The sequence below is a fragment of the Xyrauchen texanus genome, chromosome 10, assembly GCF_025860055.1.
Source record: "Xyrauchen texanus isolate HMW12.3.18 chromosome 10, RBS_HiC_50CHRs, whole genome shotgun sequence".
NCBI classification, from domain to species: domain Eukaryota; kingdom Metazoa; phylum Chordata; class Actinopteri; order Cypriniformes; family Catostomidae; genus Xyrauchen; species Xyrauchen texanus.
Window position 1 is genome coordinate 39,052,190 of NC_068285.1, and position 18,944 is coordinate 39,071,133.

Below are 18,944 nucleotides of genomic sequence, written 5' to 3' on the forward strand. Positions count from 1 at the left end.
GTTGGTTGCATTGAAAGTTCCCAAGATCACATTGGCCTCCATAATTCTTAAATGAAAGAAGTTTGGAACAACCAGGACTCTTCCTAGAGCTGGCCACCTGGCCAAACTGAGCAATCGGGGGAGAAAGGCCTTGGTAAGAGAGGTGACCAAGAACCAGATAGTCACACTGATTGAGCTCCAGAGATCATGTATGGAGATGAGAGAAATGTGCAGTAGGACAACCATCACAGCAACACTCCACCAATCTGGATTTTATGGCAGAGTAGCCAGACAGAAGCCTCTCCTCAGTGCAAGACACATGAAAGCCTGCTTGGAATTTGCAAAAAAGCACTCCTTTCAGACTGTCATAACTAGACTGGACTACTGTAACGCTCTCATTGTAGGCCTCCCTGCATTCACAATTATACACCTGCAAATGATCCATAATGCACCAGCACGTCTGGTCTTCAATGAACCAAATGTTACTGACTCCTTGTCTGTCTTCACTGGCTGCCGGATGATGCACTTATCAAATTCAAGGCTCTGATGCTGGCATACAGAACAGTCACTGGGTCTGCTTCAGCATTCCTAAAATAATTTCTGCAGACCTACATGCCCACTAGAAGCCTGTGGTCTGCTAAGGAATGGCACCTTGTACCAACACAAAGAGGCACCAAAACACTTTCCCGGATTTCTGTTTCATCATACCACATTGGTGGAATGACCTTCCCAACACCATCCGTGAAGCTGACTCACTTTGTCTTCAAAAAATGACTAAAATCATATCTTTTCCTTGAGCACTTAACCAGTCACTAAATAAAAAAACAAACAAAAACTTTCATTTGTCTTGAATACTACTATTCTGAAGCTTTTGTATCACTGTCTCCTTAAGACGATTTGCTTATAATGTAATCCTGTTTTGTAAGTCGCTTTGGATAAAAGCGTCTGCCAAATGAATAAATGTAAATGAGAAACAAGATTCTCTGGTCTGATGAAATGTAAATTGAACTGTTTGGCCTCAATTCCAAGCGTAATGTCTGGGGGAAACCAGGCACCGCTCATCACCAGCGCAAAACCATCCCAATGTACAGCGATATCCTTAATAAAAATCTGATCAAGATTGCTCAGGAACTCCGACTGGGCTGAAGGTTCACCTTCCAACAGGTCATTGACCCTAAGCACTCAGCCAAGACAACGCAAGAGTAGATTAGGTGAATGTGAATGTCCTTGAATGGCCCAGCTAGAGCCTGGACTTGAATTTCTGGAGAGACTTGTAAATGGCTGTCTACCGATGGTCCCCATCCCACCTGACAGCTTGTGAGGATCTGCAGAGAAGAATGACAGAAAATCCCCAAATCCAGGTGTGCAAAGCTTGTCGCATCATATCCAATAAGACTTTAGGCTGTAATCGCTGATATCAATGTGGTATTTCAGTTTTTTCTTTTTAATACATTTATAGTTATAAAAAATCTGGGTTTTGCTTTGTTATTATGGGGAATGGAGTGTAGATTGTAGGGCTGGGCGATAAAACAATATTAATATTTATCACGATAAAAAAACTCAACGATATCAATGGTAAGCTTTTGAGTAATTTTCGATATTTAGCCTGTGTTCTAAATCTAGACATCTGTGTTGATAAAAACACTAGCAGTTTGGCTTTCTTATCGTATGTTTCCACTGGCGTGTGGTGAGCGAATGTGAAGGAGCGCTTTCAATTCCTTCCTATGGAAGCTGAGCGTCAAGCTCGCGAGGTGGATTGTAAAATTGTAAAATGTGCAGATTTCTTCCGCTTCAGTGGAAACGCAGCGTCGGACTGAATGAAGTTGCTATTGCCCCCGCTACGGATTCAGACCCCAGATTGATTCCATCTTGACTGCAAGATATCATGACTATGGTTACGCCCTCTCGTCTCTAGTGAGCAGCGTGTGCCGGTTACATCATATCTGATCTTTCTGCACTGTATTCCTGAATATTTTTCTCTAGCATTGAAACACGCTTCACTGATGCCCTATCCCGGGCCGCACCCGCTTCCTTTTTTCCCCACATGTGCGGAAACACAGGCGTGTTTCCAGAGCGCCTTTAGACCATAACGTTTTTTCTTTCTAAATTTAGTTTTATTAATCAGCATGTTCCAAGCCTTTAATAATGAACAAATAGATTTCTGTTCTAATTTTGTGAAATTATTCAGATTTTTTCATCTCTGACAAGGATGAAAGACAAAACAATTAATAGTTTGTAGCCTAGTCTTTCTCACTTTAATGGAAATAGAAAAATTTCTCCATTCAGACTTTTACATTTTCAAAGGTTTCTCTCTGGAGATACCCCTGAACCCCCATACAGTATCATTCCTCAGTCACAAGGGCACATATATATATATATATATATACTGTCATTATGGTCCAAAATGAACAAATCATCTTTTAACATTCATATCCAACTGCACTCAATTGATAAGCTCTATAAAATATTGTAATTTCTTCATAGAAGATCCCTCAGACACCACTGCATTGGCTGTGTCTGGGCCCCCAATGCAGTTTTGTAAAGACTATTTAGGATTTTGTTTTCTCTTCTTTTTTTGGAAATTAAAAAAATGTGCAATGTGCAAATGTGATTCAATATCGCGATAAATATCGATATCAAATTATATGAAAAAGACTATCGTCATTATTTATTTTGCCATATCGCCCAGCCCTAGTAGATTGATGTGAAATAAATAAATAACTGAAAGCATTTTAGCATAAGGCTGCAACATGGCAAAATGTGAAAAAATTAAGGATTCTGAATACTTTCTGAATGCAGTGTATTATTATTATTATTATTATTATTATTAATTTATAAAGGAGATGAGTAGTTCATAAAGCATTTGTGTTTTTTTTATCAAAAAGACCCAGCCTGCTCGCAGCAGGTGTTTGCTTCTTGTATATTCAGTAGAAAACAATCTCTACCTTGTTTTGTATAGCCTTAGTGTTAAAAGAGTGTAAACAAAATGATTGCTAATGTCTAGGTTGGGCATGTGGGTAATGAATGAGATGATAACAGTTGTTTTGTTGATGGCTATTTATCTTATGGAAAACCCATCTTATACACATTTTGTTATGCTCAAAGGCACCTGGAAATCAGAAGTATCTTAAAGGAATATTCCGGGTTAAATACAATTCAAGTTTAACCAATAATATTTATTTTTTTATTTTTAATTGATTGCTTGTAGAGGGACTGATAATTGGTTTGACAAATATTTTTTACTGATATTCTAAATTTTTCACTTAATCAGTCATTGGTTCTTTTATATCAATTTAACTGATAAATACCAGCTGGTGGGTCTCTATAGAATACCACCCAACAATGGTATTGTACAACTGAAAGTCTGTGTACAGCGGCGTGAAATAGGTATTGAACACGTCAATTTTTTTCTGTGAATATATTTCCAAAGGTAACATGAAATTTTCACCAGATGTTGTAACAACCCAAGTAATCCATACATACAAAGAAACCAAAACAAATGAGCTCAGCAAATTAAGTTGCATGTAATAATGTGAAATGACAGGGAAAAAGTATTGAACATGCTTACTGATATTTATTTAATACTTTGTACAAAAGCCTTTGTTGGTAATGACAGCTTCAAGACGCCTCCTGTATGGAGAAACTAGTCGCATGCATTGCTCTGGTTTGATTTTGGCCCTTCTTCCACACAAACAGTCTTCAAATCTTGAAGGTTCCGTGGGCCTCTTCTATGAATCTTGATCTTCAGTTCTTTCCATAGATTTTCAATGGGATTTAAGTCAGGTGATTGGCTGGGCCATTCTAGCAGCTTTATTTTCTTTCTTTGAAACCAATTGATAGTTTCCTTGGCTGTGTGTTTGGGATCATTGTCTTGCTGAAATGTCCACCCTTGTTTCATCTTCTTCATCCTAGTAGATGGCAGCAGATTTTTGTCAAGAATGTCTTGGTAAATTTGCCCATTCATCCTTCCATCAATTATGTGAAGTTTGCCAATACCATTTGCTAAAAAGCAGCCCCACACCATGATGTTCCCACCTCCAAACTTCACTGTTGGTATGGTGTTTATAGGGTGATGTGCAGTGCCATTTCTCCTCCAAACATGGTGTGTATTATGGCATCCAAACAGTTGAATTTTGCTCTCATCTGACCACACTATATTCTCCCAGTATTTCACTGGCTTTTCCAAATGTTGTGCAGCAAACTTTAAATGACCTTCAACATGCTTTTCTTTCAGCAATGGAGTCTTGCGTGTTGAGCATGCATACAGGCCATGGCGGTGGAGTGTATTACTTACTGTTTTCTTTGAGACAACAGTACCTGCTAATTGCAGGTCTTTTTGAAGCTCTCCACAAGTGGTCCTTGGCTCTTGAACAACTCTTCTGATTATTCTTTTCACTCCTCTGTCAGAAATCTTGCAAGGAGCACCTGGTCAAGGCAAATTTATGGTGAAATTATTGTCTTTCCACTTCCGTATTATGGCCCCAACAGTGCTCATTGGTACATTCAGAAGCTTAGAAATGCTCATATAACCAATGCCATCGTTATGTTTTGCAACAATTGGGTTGTGAAGGTCTTGAGACAGCTCTTTGCTTTTACCCATCACGAGATGTGTCTTGTGTGACACCTTGGCAATGAGACCTTTTTATAGGCCATCATTTGTGACTGAACCAGCTGATATTAATATACACTGACAAGAGGCTGGATTGCTTTTTATTTACTGATAGGTTTCAGCTGTTGTCTTGTCTTTCCATGCCTTTTTGCACCTCCCTTTCTTCATGTGTTCAATACTTTTCCCTGTGTCATTTCACATTATTACACGTAACTTAATTCTCTGAGCTCATTTGTTTTGGTTTCTTTGTATGTATGGATTACTTGGATTGTTACCAACATCTGGTGAAAATTTCATGTCTATAGCACCTTTGGAAATATATTTACAGAAAACAATGTTGACGTGTTCAATACTTATTTCACCTGCTGTATATTACCGTAATTTCCGGACTATTGAGCGCACCTGAATATAAGCTGCACCCACTGATTTTTAAATAAAATATTATTTTGAACATAAATAAGCCGCACCTGTCTATAAGCCGCAGGTGCCTACCGGTACATTTGAAACAAATTAACTTTACTCAGGCTTTAACGAAACACGGCTTGTAACAAAAATAAATAGGCTTTAACGAAACACGGTGTGGCAGCGGGCGTGGTCAAGCGCCCGTCCGGAGAGAAAGCGGTAAGAGCTTACACCTGAGCTAAATTATGTCTAACACCGGTGTCTAATTTCAGTAAGCATGGGGAGAGCGGCATAAAAAGGCAGCAGCCACAGAGCTGAGAGAGTGACACACGTCAGTCTAGTGTTGGCGCATAGAAGAATTGAGAAACTTTATAAAATTGATTGTAAACATTGCTGTGGCCTTAAGCCTTACCTGGAACATCATGTGTCCTGCTGAAAACTGTCACACTGGTGCCCGTGTGACAGTTTTCCCAAGAAGGACACGTGAAGCAGGGCACTTGAAATTAGACACCGGTGTTAGACATAATTTAGCGCAGGTGTAAGCGCCCTTACAGCTTTTCTCTCCTGGACAGGCGCTTGACCACGCCCCCGCTGCCACACACGGCTTGTAATAAAACATTTGCAGTAAACAGTAGCCTACCAAGAAAGTCATTGGTCACTATCTTCCTCGTCCTGTGCACTGAAACCACTGAAGTCATCTCCTTCGGTGTCGGAGTTGAATAGCCTCAGATTTAGTTGTCTTTTTGCACTGAGTCAATTCCTCACGCTGCTGTTTCCAACGTCTTATCATCGACTCATTAAGACCAAGCTCCCGTGCAGCAGCTCTATTTACTTTTCCAACAGACAGATCAATCGCCTTCAACTTGAAAGCAGCATCATATGCGTTTCTCCATGTCTTTGCCATGGTGAGGGTGACAAAATTACTACCGTAATCAGAATGATGGGAAGTTTGAGCGCGCGATTTAATCTAAACAGTATACAAAAAAAGTTGTTTTGACCTTAACCCGTTCGGCAATTTCAATTGGTCTAATGAAAGCTTCACGCCGCCAAAAAACTGAGCACGTCACAGAATGTTTTTTTAATTTTTTTTTATATATATATATAAAATTTGAAAGCGGGAAAAATCCATATATTAGCCGCGTCATTGTATAAGCCGCGAGGTTCAAAGCGTGGGAAAAAAGTTGCGGCTTATAGTCCGGAAATTACGGTATATATTAACTTGATATATTGTGATGTTTGCAATAGTTATTTGATGTTTTAAGTTACAGCTGTTCAGGTCAAGTGAGAGATGTGTTACAACAAGGGTTGATTGAGCATTTAAAGATTTATAATTATTTTTAATATTATTACAATAATTAAGTTATCTTTGTGTCTAAAAAAGAAATTAAGACAATTAAAAATGTGTCCTGTATATTTGCTATTGGGCACTTAAATATACTTAGAAGTTATCCTCATCGTATCCTGTCATAAAAAACAATCATCCAATTTGAAATTGCTAGTGAATTATGTAAATATGATTAATGCAAATAAATCAATTTATTAATACATTAAAAAATTATGCCATTACAATTTGGAATTGAATTGAATTTTTTTTAATTATACAACTGAATTTTACTAGAATCTCAAGATTATATCAACAAAAAAATTTAAAATAATATTGTCAATTTATTATCTTAATATATCAATATAAAATATTTTGCCTTTATATATTTTGGCAAATCTACAACTTAGAATTAAGCTAAATATTTTTGAATTAATTTATAGAATAATTGTACTAGCAGAATCACAAAATTCTATCGACCGAGAATATAATATAATATAATGATTTATTAAAATATAACAAAAAGTGTCACTTTATAATATTACAACAACACCAAGTGTAAAATATTTTGCCTTTATAATTTGGACTTGATACCAAATAAATCACAATTCGAAGTCTATTATGTTAAATGACCATTTATCAATAATATACTTTCTGAAATGTATACGTTCAGAAACCTATTTATGAAAGAGTGAAAGGTACTGAAAGGAACTACGTGCTCTTTGAAGTCATTATGAAAATCCCACATCACTTAATGCATGTGTTAAATGAAGATGCCTGCTGCTTTGCGGGTCAGGTTTGGGGTTAAAGGCTAATTTACCTAAAGTTTCATCTAGTAGTGGAATCTGATCTTAAAGCTGACATGACAAAATGCAAGCTAATATTCCCAAGTGATATACATCACTGTATAATGGCTTTAAGTGAAGGGGCCTCCTGCTTTCATGGCACCAGTCATGACAACTCGCACGTAGCTGGACAAATTCCTGCCATGGTGAACCATGCTTTTGAGATTATTGGAGGCCAATTGCATTATCCCCATGGGAAGTACATGGTTGTGTTTGGGCATAAAGGTGCAGATTTGCCCCTATGGACCATCAGCTGCTGGGACACAAGCACACAATGCCAACTCCAAATGTCATTTGTTTATCACATGTATGGGATTCTTACCATGCAACCATGGAGCTCCATGGATATGCTATGACTTCATGACTGTTATAAACTCCAGTGCTGTAAATTTGTGGATGCAAAAATGGGGTTTTCAATGGCTGACAGTGATGAACATATATGCTGTGATATATACTGCATCTTATATATGCTGATATACAGTATACATAATATTTAGGGGTGCACTGATCGTGCCTAGATTTAGTGGCAATCTTTTTTGCAGCATGCATACACTGCTACTCTAATAAATTAGCGCTTGCTCAGCCCTTGATGCATACAGTGTGGCCACTGGAGGGTGAGTTGGTTACAATTCTAAGCATTCACAAATTTAAACCTTCAGATATGCTGTAGCTTCGATAAATATTCTGGTTTGTTTTAAAATGTGTCCGAATATAAAATTTTCTATAGTCAATACGGTAGTTATTCTGATTTGCTGCACAGAGAGGATAAAGAGCAGGGGTGGAAAGATTACTGAAAAATAATACTCAATTAAAAGTACTGTTACTTCTTAAAATATGTAGTTTGAGTAGAGTAAAAATACCTGTCCTAAAAACTGCTCAAGTAAGAGTAAAAGAGTAGCGTAAAGAAAGAGTAAATTTAAAAGTACTCATGAGTAGTATGTGTATGTATGTGTATATGTGTGTGTGTGTATGTGTATATATATATATGTATATATATATACACACACACACACACACACACACTAGGGCTGCACAATTAATCGAAATAAAATTGAAACCACGATAATTGTTCTCTGTACGGAAATATACATATAAATGGAGAGAGAGAGAGAGTGACATTTTTTGGATGGACTAGATTGACAAATGCTTATCAATAATACTCTTATGGCAAAGAAAAAAAAATTACAGTGTTCAGTGACTAAATGTTACTAAAATGTCAAAAGTTTTCATTGACTAAAACTACATTAAAATGCCCAGACTTTGTCTACTTTGTCCAAAAGTGTGGTTTGTGAACAAACGATTTAAGGAAACACAAAGTTGAAACACTCAAACAAATCAGAAAAACACTGACGAGCTCTCCCTAAACTCATCTAAGCCTGACCTCAGTATTCAGAATCCTAAAGCAACATTAATCCAATTTTCCTAAATAAATGCCTGTGATGGTATTGTGCATGATTCATCAGTACACCAATGTGCAGCTTTAGGACGCTCTGATCACTGTCTGGCTCATCTTCTGACTTACGAGCAGAAACTAAAATCAGCCAAGCCTGCAGTAAGGACTGTAAAGAGATGAACTAATGAGGCGAAGCTGGAACTACAAGCCTGCTTTGACTGCACTAATTGGAGTGTTTTTGAAGCTGCAGCCACAGACCTGGACGAACTCACTGATAATGTGACATCATATATTAGTTTCTGTAAGGAATTGTGCATCCCTAGTAAAACATTTTTATCATTCAATAAAGATAAACCATGGTTTACAGGAAAACTCAAGACAGCTTTGTCATGCCAAAAAGGATGCTTACAGAAGTGGGGATAAAATCTTGTACAACCAGGCCAGAAACACACTGACTAAGGAAATCAGAGTGGATAAAAGAAGCTACACTGAAAAGCTGAAAAAACTGTTTTTAGCCAACAATCCTGAATCTGTGTAGAAAGGCCTGAAAAGCATTACTAAGTATAAGACACTTCCCCCTCGCTCTGTAAAGAATCAACAAATGTATGATTAACTGAATGTGTTTTACTGCAGGTTTGAAAAGCCCAGTCTCACACCCCTCCCCCACTCTGATCTTTACTTCACACAAACTAACACCTTCTGGAACCCCCTTCCTCCCCCTCCTGCTACTCAACTTGCGCTTATGGTCTGTGAGGTGGATGTGTGCCGGGTCTTCTGGAAACTAGAAGACCCGGCACTAGGAAAAGCTTCAGGCCCAGACAGTGTCTCACCTGCCTGTCTGAATATCTGTGCTGACCAACTGGCCCCCATCTTTTCACAGATCACTGGAGAAATGTGAAGTTCCCTGTTTTGCTTCAAACGCTCCACCATCATTCTGGTCCCGAAAAACCCAAAATCAAACGACTTAATGACTACAGACATGTGGCCCTTACATCTGTGGTCATGCAGTTATTTGAGAGACTGGCTTTGGCCTACCTGAAGGACATCACTGGATCCCTTGCTAGACCGCCTTGAGTTTGCTTATTGAGCAAACAGGTCTGTGGATGATGCTGTCAACATGGGACTGCATTATATCTTGCAACACCTCAACAGACCTGGGACTATGCAAGAATCCTATTTGTGGAATTCAGTTCAGCCTTCAATACCATCATGCATGATCTTCTCTCAACCAAACTGACCCAGCTCACTGCAAAGAACACCCCTCTTGAAAAGCACTGTTGCAGCAGTGGAGTCATTCAGGTTCCTGGGCTCTACCATCACTCAGAACCTGAAGTGGGACACCAACATAGACTCCATTGTGAAGAAGGCTCAGCAGAGATTATATTTCCTTCGCCAGCAGAGAGCGTTCAACATGCCACTGGAGCTGCTGACTCAGTTCTACTCAGCCATCATTGAGTCTGACCTGTGTACATCAATAAATGTCAGGTTTGGTTCAGCCACCAAATCAGACAGAAGGAACCTACAACGGACAATCAGGACCGCTGAGAGGATTACTGGTGTCCCCCCTGCCCACGCTCCAAGACCGGTACATCTCCAGAGTGAGGGAAAGTGCTGGTAGAATCATTCTGGACCACACACAACCTAACCCACACCCGTTGCCCTCTGGCTTGCGCTACAGAGCACTCAGCACCAGGACATCCAGGCAAAAGAACAGTATTTACCCTCAGGCCATTTACCACATGAACAATTAAACTGCCTTCAGGAATCCCATAGTGCAATAATGTATAAATATGTCATGTACATATATAAATTAACTCCTATTTAATTAAAAAACTGTGCACACCCCTACCTTGCACTTATAGTACCACTTGCACATGTACATATGCCATTCTACGTCCTATGTTTTTGCATGTCTATTTACACTCTATCCTTGTTTTATATTCTGTCTCACTGTAATATTCAGTGTGCACTTGCTTGTTTCTCCTATCACCAAAAACAAAACAAAAATCCTGTACGTTAGCACACTTGGCATTAAAGCTCATTCTGATTCTGTTTCAAAAGTGTGCCTTAATAATAATATTATAAATAATTTTATTTTGAGTGCACTAAATTGTTAAAAGTCACAAAACTCCAGTTTTTATATTATTGAGGACTTCAATTTAAATGTGCATTAAATCGCTTAAATGAAGACTAAATATTTTACTTAATATTTACTCAAAGTTCTAGAATTAACAACAGAAAATAAAGCTATCAGAGATTTTATAACTGACACACGGGAGAACTACCACTCCGGCTAATCTGCCAAGTCAACACGTTTATCTAATGATGTTGATAAAATGGACACTTATCGGCAAGTGAATTGGTCTGGCTATTGGCCTATCATTTCTGTATATCTTATAAAATCAATATGAGCTGGAGACATTCCAAAACATGTTATGGATTAAATATATGTTGTGCTGTTTGCCAGTTCTAGATGACTAGAGCCACGAAGTGCTCAACCTTTAGTTTAGTTTGCAATGTTTGACACAATCTCTAAAGCCAGCTTGTCAACATTCAGTACTGATCTCACACTTCCTGGTTAACTTAATCTTGTTCTTTCCACCACAACAACTTTATGATGCCCTTTTTTCCAGATCAACAGCACAATAAATAAATTTTTTATGACAGATTTTCCATCTCTCAGGATGACAGTTGGTCTCTCATACAAACCTCACAAATCCAGACTGTTGAAAATAAACACCCACCCGCTGTTATCTCATATCCACTGCCACAGTCCAGCCAGGGCTAAATCAGAAAGCAGCATCAGAAAGCAGCTGCCGGGCCTATTTTTAACATGCAGGTGACACGTAGCACATGGGCCAGTCACATCATCACTCTTTGCTGTTTGTCAGATACAGTTCAGTTAGCATGGCTTGCATGTCTGGAGGTTAAAATCTTAGGGTTGACTCTTTGACACATTTCTGGCAGTGGCAGTCACGTGCTGCTTTGAAAAAGTAAATGTTTTTTTTGTTTTCTAAAGTGGTAATATCATAAGGGATTTTTTATTTTATATATTTACATTAAAAAGCTTACATTAAAACATAGTATAACTTTTAAAACCCAAAACCCATCCCAATAACACCATTCATTGAAACTAAGCTGCAAAAACTGCATATTACAAAACCTTGGGATTTCTGATGTGATGTTCCCAAATTCATTAACTTTTAACTGCCCACATTTCATGTCCAAGATGCCTATTTGGTATTCAGAAACTTGGCCTGCCCAATCACGATGAGAAGTTGTTTTATAGATACTATTATTCCTAAACACCAGAGGAACTAATGAAAATAATGTGCTATAGTTCTTGTGCTGTTTCTTGCTGTGTATAGCACCAGCCAATCTGCATCTTTCTGATGGATCCCAGAATAAGGACAATGCCTCTGGTAATTTCAGTCTGTTACAGCAGTTTCAGTGGCACATTACAGTGCAGATTTGTGACCCATCAAAGTGTAATGCAGGCTTTCCAAAGAGGATGTTATTGAAGGATGAAACAGTGCAAACTACTTAAGACTCAGCAGTCTAATGAGAGCACCATTTCTGATTTCAAAGGTGAAGAGGCAGAATTAAAGACCGTTAGAACTTTTAAGGGTCAGAGAAAAGGTGGAAAATGGTGTTGAAAACTAAACTATGAGTGTTGAAAATATAAACTTATATAAAATATAATAATAAAAAAAATGTATGCCTTGTCCAATGATATCAGCCCCATTTTCACTAATATTTGCTTTATAATGCATCAACTTTTGGTGTTTCCACCAGGTCAATTAAAGTTATCCTCCAGATAGTCCCCATCTTCAAAATGTGTCGTTCATATAAGACTATTTCTTGATGCTGCCCAAAGACTTGGGGATTGAAAATAGTAACGTGACCTATTGAAGTTCAAGAAGCTTCTGAGCTGCCAAGGTTTAGGTGACAGATGCAGAGCACCATGGTGCTTGTTTATTGGCAGAAATTAATATCAAGGTAGTTGTTGTGTTCTTCTAATGGGTCCCCAATGTAACCAGGGACCACATGTAAAGGGTGCGTGTGTGTGTGTGTCTGTGTGTTTGCAGGTAAACCCAGTGGGCCTCTGTTCCATTTCCATCCCATATCACCTTGTTTTGGTGCCAGCACACAGAAGCTCACACAATGTCATGGAACATTGCAAAACCATTGATTTCAATTGGTATGGTGTGTCACACATCGTAACTACATAGAGGAAAAATGCGTGTTTGTGAGTATGCTGTTCCATCATGTGACCAAAGGTTGAGGAAAGTAAGAAATGTGAATTCTCAGAACCTTTGCTGTAGTGTACTTTGACGTAGTCATACGTTGACCAAGGACAATTTCAGGGAGGTGGGTCCAGTTGGGCTTTTATTAACTCTGCGAGATAAGAGTACTGTGCAAAAGTCTTTGGCACATAAGATGTTTCACAAAAGCATTTGTCTGAAGATGGTTATTTATATCTTCAGCTTTAGTGTGTCAATAGGAAATATAAATGTTAGACTCCCAAACATTACTTTTGCCAATAGAAAAGTTTACAGGGAACTCTGCAACTGATATCATGTCCCCCTCTGAACATCGTGTCTGTCTGAGATTGCATATAGAGACAGAAGCAATTGAGACTAAATATATAGAAGAACTGGTGAGCTTGGAACATCCTATCTGCCAACAACCACTGTGTCCAGATGTATCTAGGAGAATTGGGGCTGTTTTAAAGGCAAAGGTGGTCACACCGAATATTGATTTAGCTTTTTTAAGTTTATTGGACTTTGCATGACATTAAGTCATAAATGAAAACTATTTCTGTCATTATTTTGAAGACATCCTCACTTTGCAAAATTTGTCATAAATGCCTTTCCTATTCGTCAAATGCTCTGTCAGAGCTTACCCATGCACACGCTTGGAAGAGATCTGCTCAGTAATGCTCAAAATGCCAGAGATCTGCAGCTTTGTGGATGTGTTTATAAAATGTGTAGTGTCACTGCATTTACTTCACAGTGATTCGCTGCGGCTCCACGTTTTTTGTCCACTCATGTGCTTAAAGTTAAATGTTTCTCAAAATTTTTGACGTTCTCACGGCTTGCTCCACTGTCAATCCCTCAACCATGCAACCCTGTTGCACAGCTCCCATAGACAATAAATTGAAAACACAAACACAGTCACATTACAGCTCATAATAATCTGTCTGAGATGGCAAAATCATCAGAAATGGTATGACTTGGCTTGTACAAAAAGGTATAACTTATTCCATAGAGACCAACAATCAACAAACATTGAGCCGGGTTACATGCATACCAATACACTGACTACTACCAATAATCAGCTTATTTACAAAGTAAGAAATTCGTGTTGACATGCCCTTTGATATAATTGCATTATTTTCTGCTTTTGTCATGAAACTGTGAAGAGGCATGCACACAACATGTGCGCACATTGGATATGCCGGTAAAAACACTGCTTATGTATTTATATGCAATGCGAAATCAGTGTAGTGGGCAAAAATCTAACCATGTCGATCGGTTTATGCTTCGTGTTTATGATCTTACACCGATAAAGGTGTAATATTGAATGTGTTTACATGACCACACACATAGTCAGTTTATTAAGCATAATCAGTCTAGCATGTAAACCTGCTCATTATTTAAAATCGATACAATGTAGGCATCAAGTTTTAGGTAGCCTCCTTTCCAACACTTTTATTTTAAGAAAGGATTCTGTGGAGAACAAATGGTTACTTATTCCATATTTATGCATTACAAATGACTGACGTATTTCAATAATCTATAATACGCTTCCCTCTTCTCATTCTAAACCCCCAAGTTGTCTATCTTACATGGTACACAATTTATTTTCCTATTAAAGTCATGGTTTGGTTTAGGTTTGGGTCAGGGCTTAAACTTTGTAAAATCGCAATAACATCGTTCATTGGCTTATTCATTTTTTCTATGGAGTTAAAGTATGTTTTTGTTTGAGCCAACTCATGGGTTGCTTTGGTAATGACATAGGTGTACCCACGTGACAATGCTTTTCCAAACAGATGCTGGAAAATTAAGCACCCTGTCCATGTATTTTTTTGCTAACCAAACTATCAAAAACTCATCTGGATGCAATCAGTATATGCAAAAGAAATCTGATTTTTAGAGGCAGTCTGAACAAGGCCTTAGTGGTCTTATAGGACTAAGGGATAAGGGGCAAGGCTTGGTAATTGGTCTGTGGATACAAGTGCAACAACACTGTCATGGTTACCCTCAGCACTGAAGTTCATGGTAATGCTGTAAGTTTACTAGTAATCTCATGCTGGTGGTGTTGTTGCCTCAACAGAGATTGTTTACAGATATTCGCAGTACTCTGTGTGTATCTGTGAATGTGTGTGACCCCTGTGTCATGTTGACATAGCACAGAATCACTCAATTAACCTTACTCTGCATGAAATAAGCAAGTACAGTACCTCTGGGTCGAACCCCTGTGGATCTGTATTCCTCTTGTTGCTTGTTTCACATGTTGATTTTGTGTCCAACAACTGAAGTTTATAGATAAGTACTATACAATGATTTTATATATACCCAGGTCGGCATATTTTGTGCTGATTATTCAAAAGTATTTGACCACAGAATGCCACGATTGACCATCCAGAATCAAGTAATCCAGAAAGCCATGTAGCATGACTAAAAATAATATATATATTTACATAATATACAGTATAGGGATGCACTGAATATATTTTTTGGCCGAAAGAGAAAATATGAGCCGAAAATATATACCTCCTCGCCCCGCACCTCAGTGCTCAGATTTCACTCTGGATCGATCTAGCCCTTATCACGGCGCTACCAAACAAAGGCCGATCATGTCAGCGGTGTGGAAATTCTTCAAAGTTTCTGATAAGGAGATCACATTTGCGATCTGCAGTGTTTGTTCAGCAGAACTTTCAAGAGAGGTTTTTATCTGCCCAAGCACCAGCACAGAGAGTGAGAGTCTGTTCAGTGCAGCATCTCATGTTTTTGATGAGCTTTCTGACAGGAGAGACTGTCAGAAAGTTTAGCAACTTTTGTTCTTGAAGAGAAACCTGTCACTTGTAGTTAAATAGAAAGCGGTCCAATATGATGTGTATAGCAATTACATTACACTTGTTCTTCACTTGAGGATACATCTGTCGTTTACAGTTGAGGTTGGATTTAGTTCAATTACTGCTGTTTTGCACAATCATTTTCACTTAAAGTGTACATACGTTTACATAAACAGAATAGAGCACTGATCTATATATATAATTATATATTATAGTTTTATATAGATCAGTGGAATAGAGGCCCTCTGCCATTCTGTGTTCTGCCTGTTGTTTTAATAAAAATTACTGTTGCATATTTAAACTATATATTGTTTTGCATATAATAGTTTTCTAAAACTTTACATTATTTGGATAATTGTTAATAAAATCTGTAAAATTAGATTTTTACAGAACTGAATGAAGAATAATATTTAATATATGTTTTAATATATTTTTTGTCCAATTTTGGTGTGCTACTTTCAATAAAAGTGTGATTTATTTTATTGGTTTGTAGTTTTTCAATTCAGATTCATTAAATTCATGAAATTAATGAAAAAGTATAATATTAATACAATTATACACAAAAACAAAATGGGTAAAAAAAAAAAAAAGTATGTTTCAGTTTTCGGCCAAGTGCATCCTGGATTTTCGGTTTCGGTTTCAGCCCAGAATTATAATTTCGGTGCATCCCTAATACGGTACTGTGCAAAAGTTTTAGGCACTTGTGAAAAATGTTGCATATTGAGGATGTCTTCAAAAAATGATTACATAAATTGTTTTCATTTATCACTTAATGTCATACAAAGTCCAGTAATCATAAAAAAGCTGAATCAACATTCGGTGTGACCACCTTTGCCTTTAAAACAGCCCCAATTCTCCTAGATACACCTGGACATAGTTCTTCAATCTGTTTAGGCTGTCTCAATTGCTTCTGTCTCTTTATGTAATCTCAGACTGACTCAATGTTCAGTGGGGGCTCTGTGGGGGCCATGACATCTGTTGCAGAGCACCCCTTTCTTCTACTCTGATCATTTCTATTTGCAAAAGTAAGTTTAGGCATCTAACATTTATATATTCAGTTGACACACTAAAGCTTAAGATATAAATAGCCATCTTAAGACAAATGCTTTTTTGAAACATTTTATGTGCCGAAGACTTTTGCACAGTACTGTATAAAATATTATTATTATTAGTTGTTTGGGCAGCGACTTGCGATTATTTTGATAATGAATTAGTCTTTCCATTTTTTTCTTTGATAATGTACTGTAGATTAAAGCATAAAAAAAGAATAGTGTGGGATTAGTAGTGCTTGAATATTTTGGCACCCATTCATTTGTATTATATGGACCAATAGATACATTCTTCTAAAAAACTAAAAAAGTCATATACATCTTGGATGACATGAGGGTGAGTAAATGATAAGATAATTCTCATTTTTGGTTGAACTATCCCTTTAAGTCAAATTATGCATTTATTGTGTTGTCTTGATCGATCATTGCTGTCACTTCAAAGTATTCAAGTACTCGTTCCCATTCTTTGTTCAGTGAGTCTCTGCATCTTTAAGTTCTGTGCCATAGACAACACTGCTGAAGCCACCTGCATTGGTCCCTGCAGTTACAGATCTGCGGGGAATGCACAGACTAGAACACATGGGAGCGGCATTCATACTTAAGAATCTCCTGCTGTTTGTGCATGTCTCTCAATGCATCTGTGCCAGTTCACATTGTACTCTACTGTAATCCTGAACTCTATAAATATTGCTTAAATATACACTGTTAAACCAGCATTGGTTAATAAGACCTTTTGATCTGAAATATTCTAATGCTGTGTTGGATGATGATTTAAATAAAGAGTGAGGCTATTTCTTTAACATTTTAAAGATTACAGAGCCTGTGAATGTAGAAACCCACGTGTAACCATATTTATAATATATTTTATTAATAGTTCATCCAAAAATTTTAATTCTGCCTTTATTGTTGTCTGAATTAGTTTTGACACTGAAATTATCTTGAAAAAGCCCTGAGAAAAAAGGGCCTAGTTAATGTCAAGCCTAGGAGGTTGTATTTACTTTCTTGTTTTCTGCTTTCTGCTGTTATGTTGCGCAATATTTTGAGTTTGTGTGAACAGTGGCATTGTGTGGGTGGGTTCAGGGACACTGTAATCTGCCCTCTCTCACTCATAGTTACTATGCGCTGTCACTGTCTGCGTCATGTTTGTCTTAAATGGACTGTCCCTGTTCTGCTTGTTGGTCTTTAATTTTACAATCATAAACTCACTTGTGTCTTTTTCAGATCACTTTTTGACAGCTCAACACTTCGGTAGCAGCTTTATCTATGGCATTCTTGCAGAGAACTGGAGACTACTGCCATGCTCAACATCCAAGCATTTAAACAAGGGGAGAATTCTTGACATGCTACCCGCTGACCTGCACTGATCTGTGGATGCACTGAGAAGCTGTTACCTCTGCTGCCTGTGGTTCCACCACCCAAAACTCCTCACAAATCTAATGGGTTGATCTTGCCTCTCTGGCTACAGTAAGCCATTAAAGGGAGTTTACAAGACTTTGGGACTTTGAACATTAAGGAGTCATACAGTGTTTTATTCACATAGAAATATCTGAGACTGAACACGACAGTGAAGAAGACCCTTTGGGTGATTTTGGTTGTAAACGGTTTCTTTCAAAGTTTGGACACTGAGTTGGAGGTTGCACAATGGCTCGAATGAACCGGCCGGCTCCAGTGGAGGTATGTTACAAGAACATGCGGTTCTTGATAACACACAACCCGACAAACTCCACTCTGAATAGCTTCAAAGAGGTAAGAACTTTTTAGAGATGGACCGGTAATGATTTTTACCAGTACTCTCACTTACTGTGTTAGCCATTCTATCAAATCAGATCTACTGATAAAAACCTACTGATGGGTCTCTAAAGGAAAAACTGAGGAACTGAGGAAAGTCAAACGTTTAATGGTTATATGACACATAAACATAGAAATTATCGGTAATTGGTATTGCATTGGCTTTTAAATAAAACAATATCGGTTGATCTCTTCACGCTACTCTGTATGTCCCATTTTCTCTGTGTCTATTTGTGTTATCTATTCCCTCCCATCCTCCGCTTCTGTATTCATACCTCGCTTTAATGCACACACATTTTAATGGCACATCCCGTTTTGGCTCACATGGTCTATCGTAAGACAATTCCACTGTCACATGGCCCACTCACTGTTATCTTGCTGGGAAAGTGTGCATGAACCATAGAAGCTCTAATGATAACAGCACATCCACAAAGCCTCCGTTGCCATGGAAACCCATCCCAGTGCTCCCATCACATG

The 18,944-nt window shown here is 38.0% G+C and overlaps 1 protein-coding gene across 3 annotated transcripts in view; it reads left to right on the forward strand.

Moving 5' to 3' along the window:
* Nucleotides 1-18,944, forward strand: part of ptp4a3a (protein tyrosine phosphatase 4A3a) — a 54,102-nt gene that overhangs the window by 16,183 nt on the left and 18,975 nt on the right. Inside the window, exons 2-3 of one of the 3 annotated variants that reach the window (XM_052136297.1) lie at nt 12,638-12,798; nt 17,901-18,425. In XM_052136297.1, the coding sequence (XP_051992257.1) occupies nt 18,321-18,425 (105 nt within the window). In that variant the 5' untranslated portion in view covers nt 12,638-12,798; nt 17,901-18,320. Of the gene's footprint in view, nt 1-12,637; nt 12,799-16,797; nt 18,426-18,944 lie in introns of those variants that run through there. The other 2 variants (XM_052136298.1, XM_052136296.1) reach the window with 2 other exon arrangements.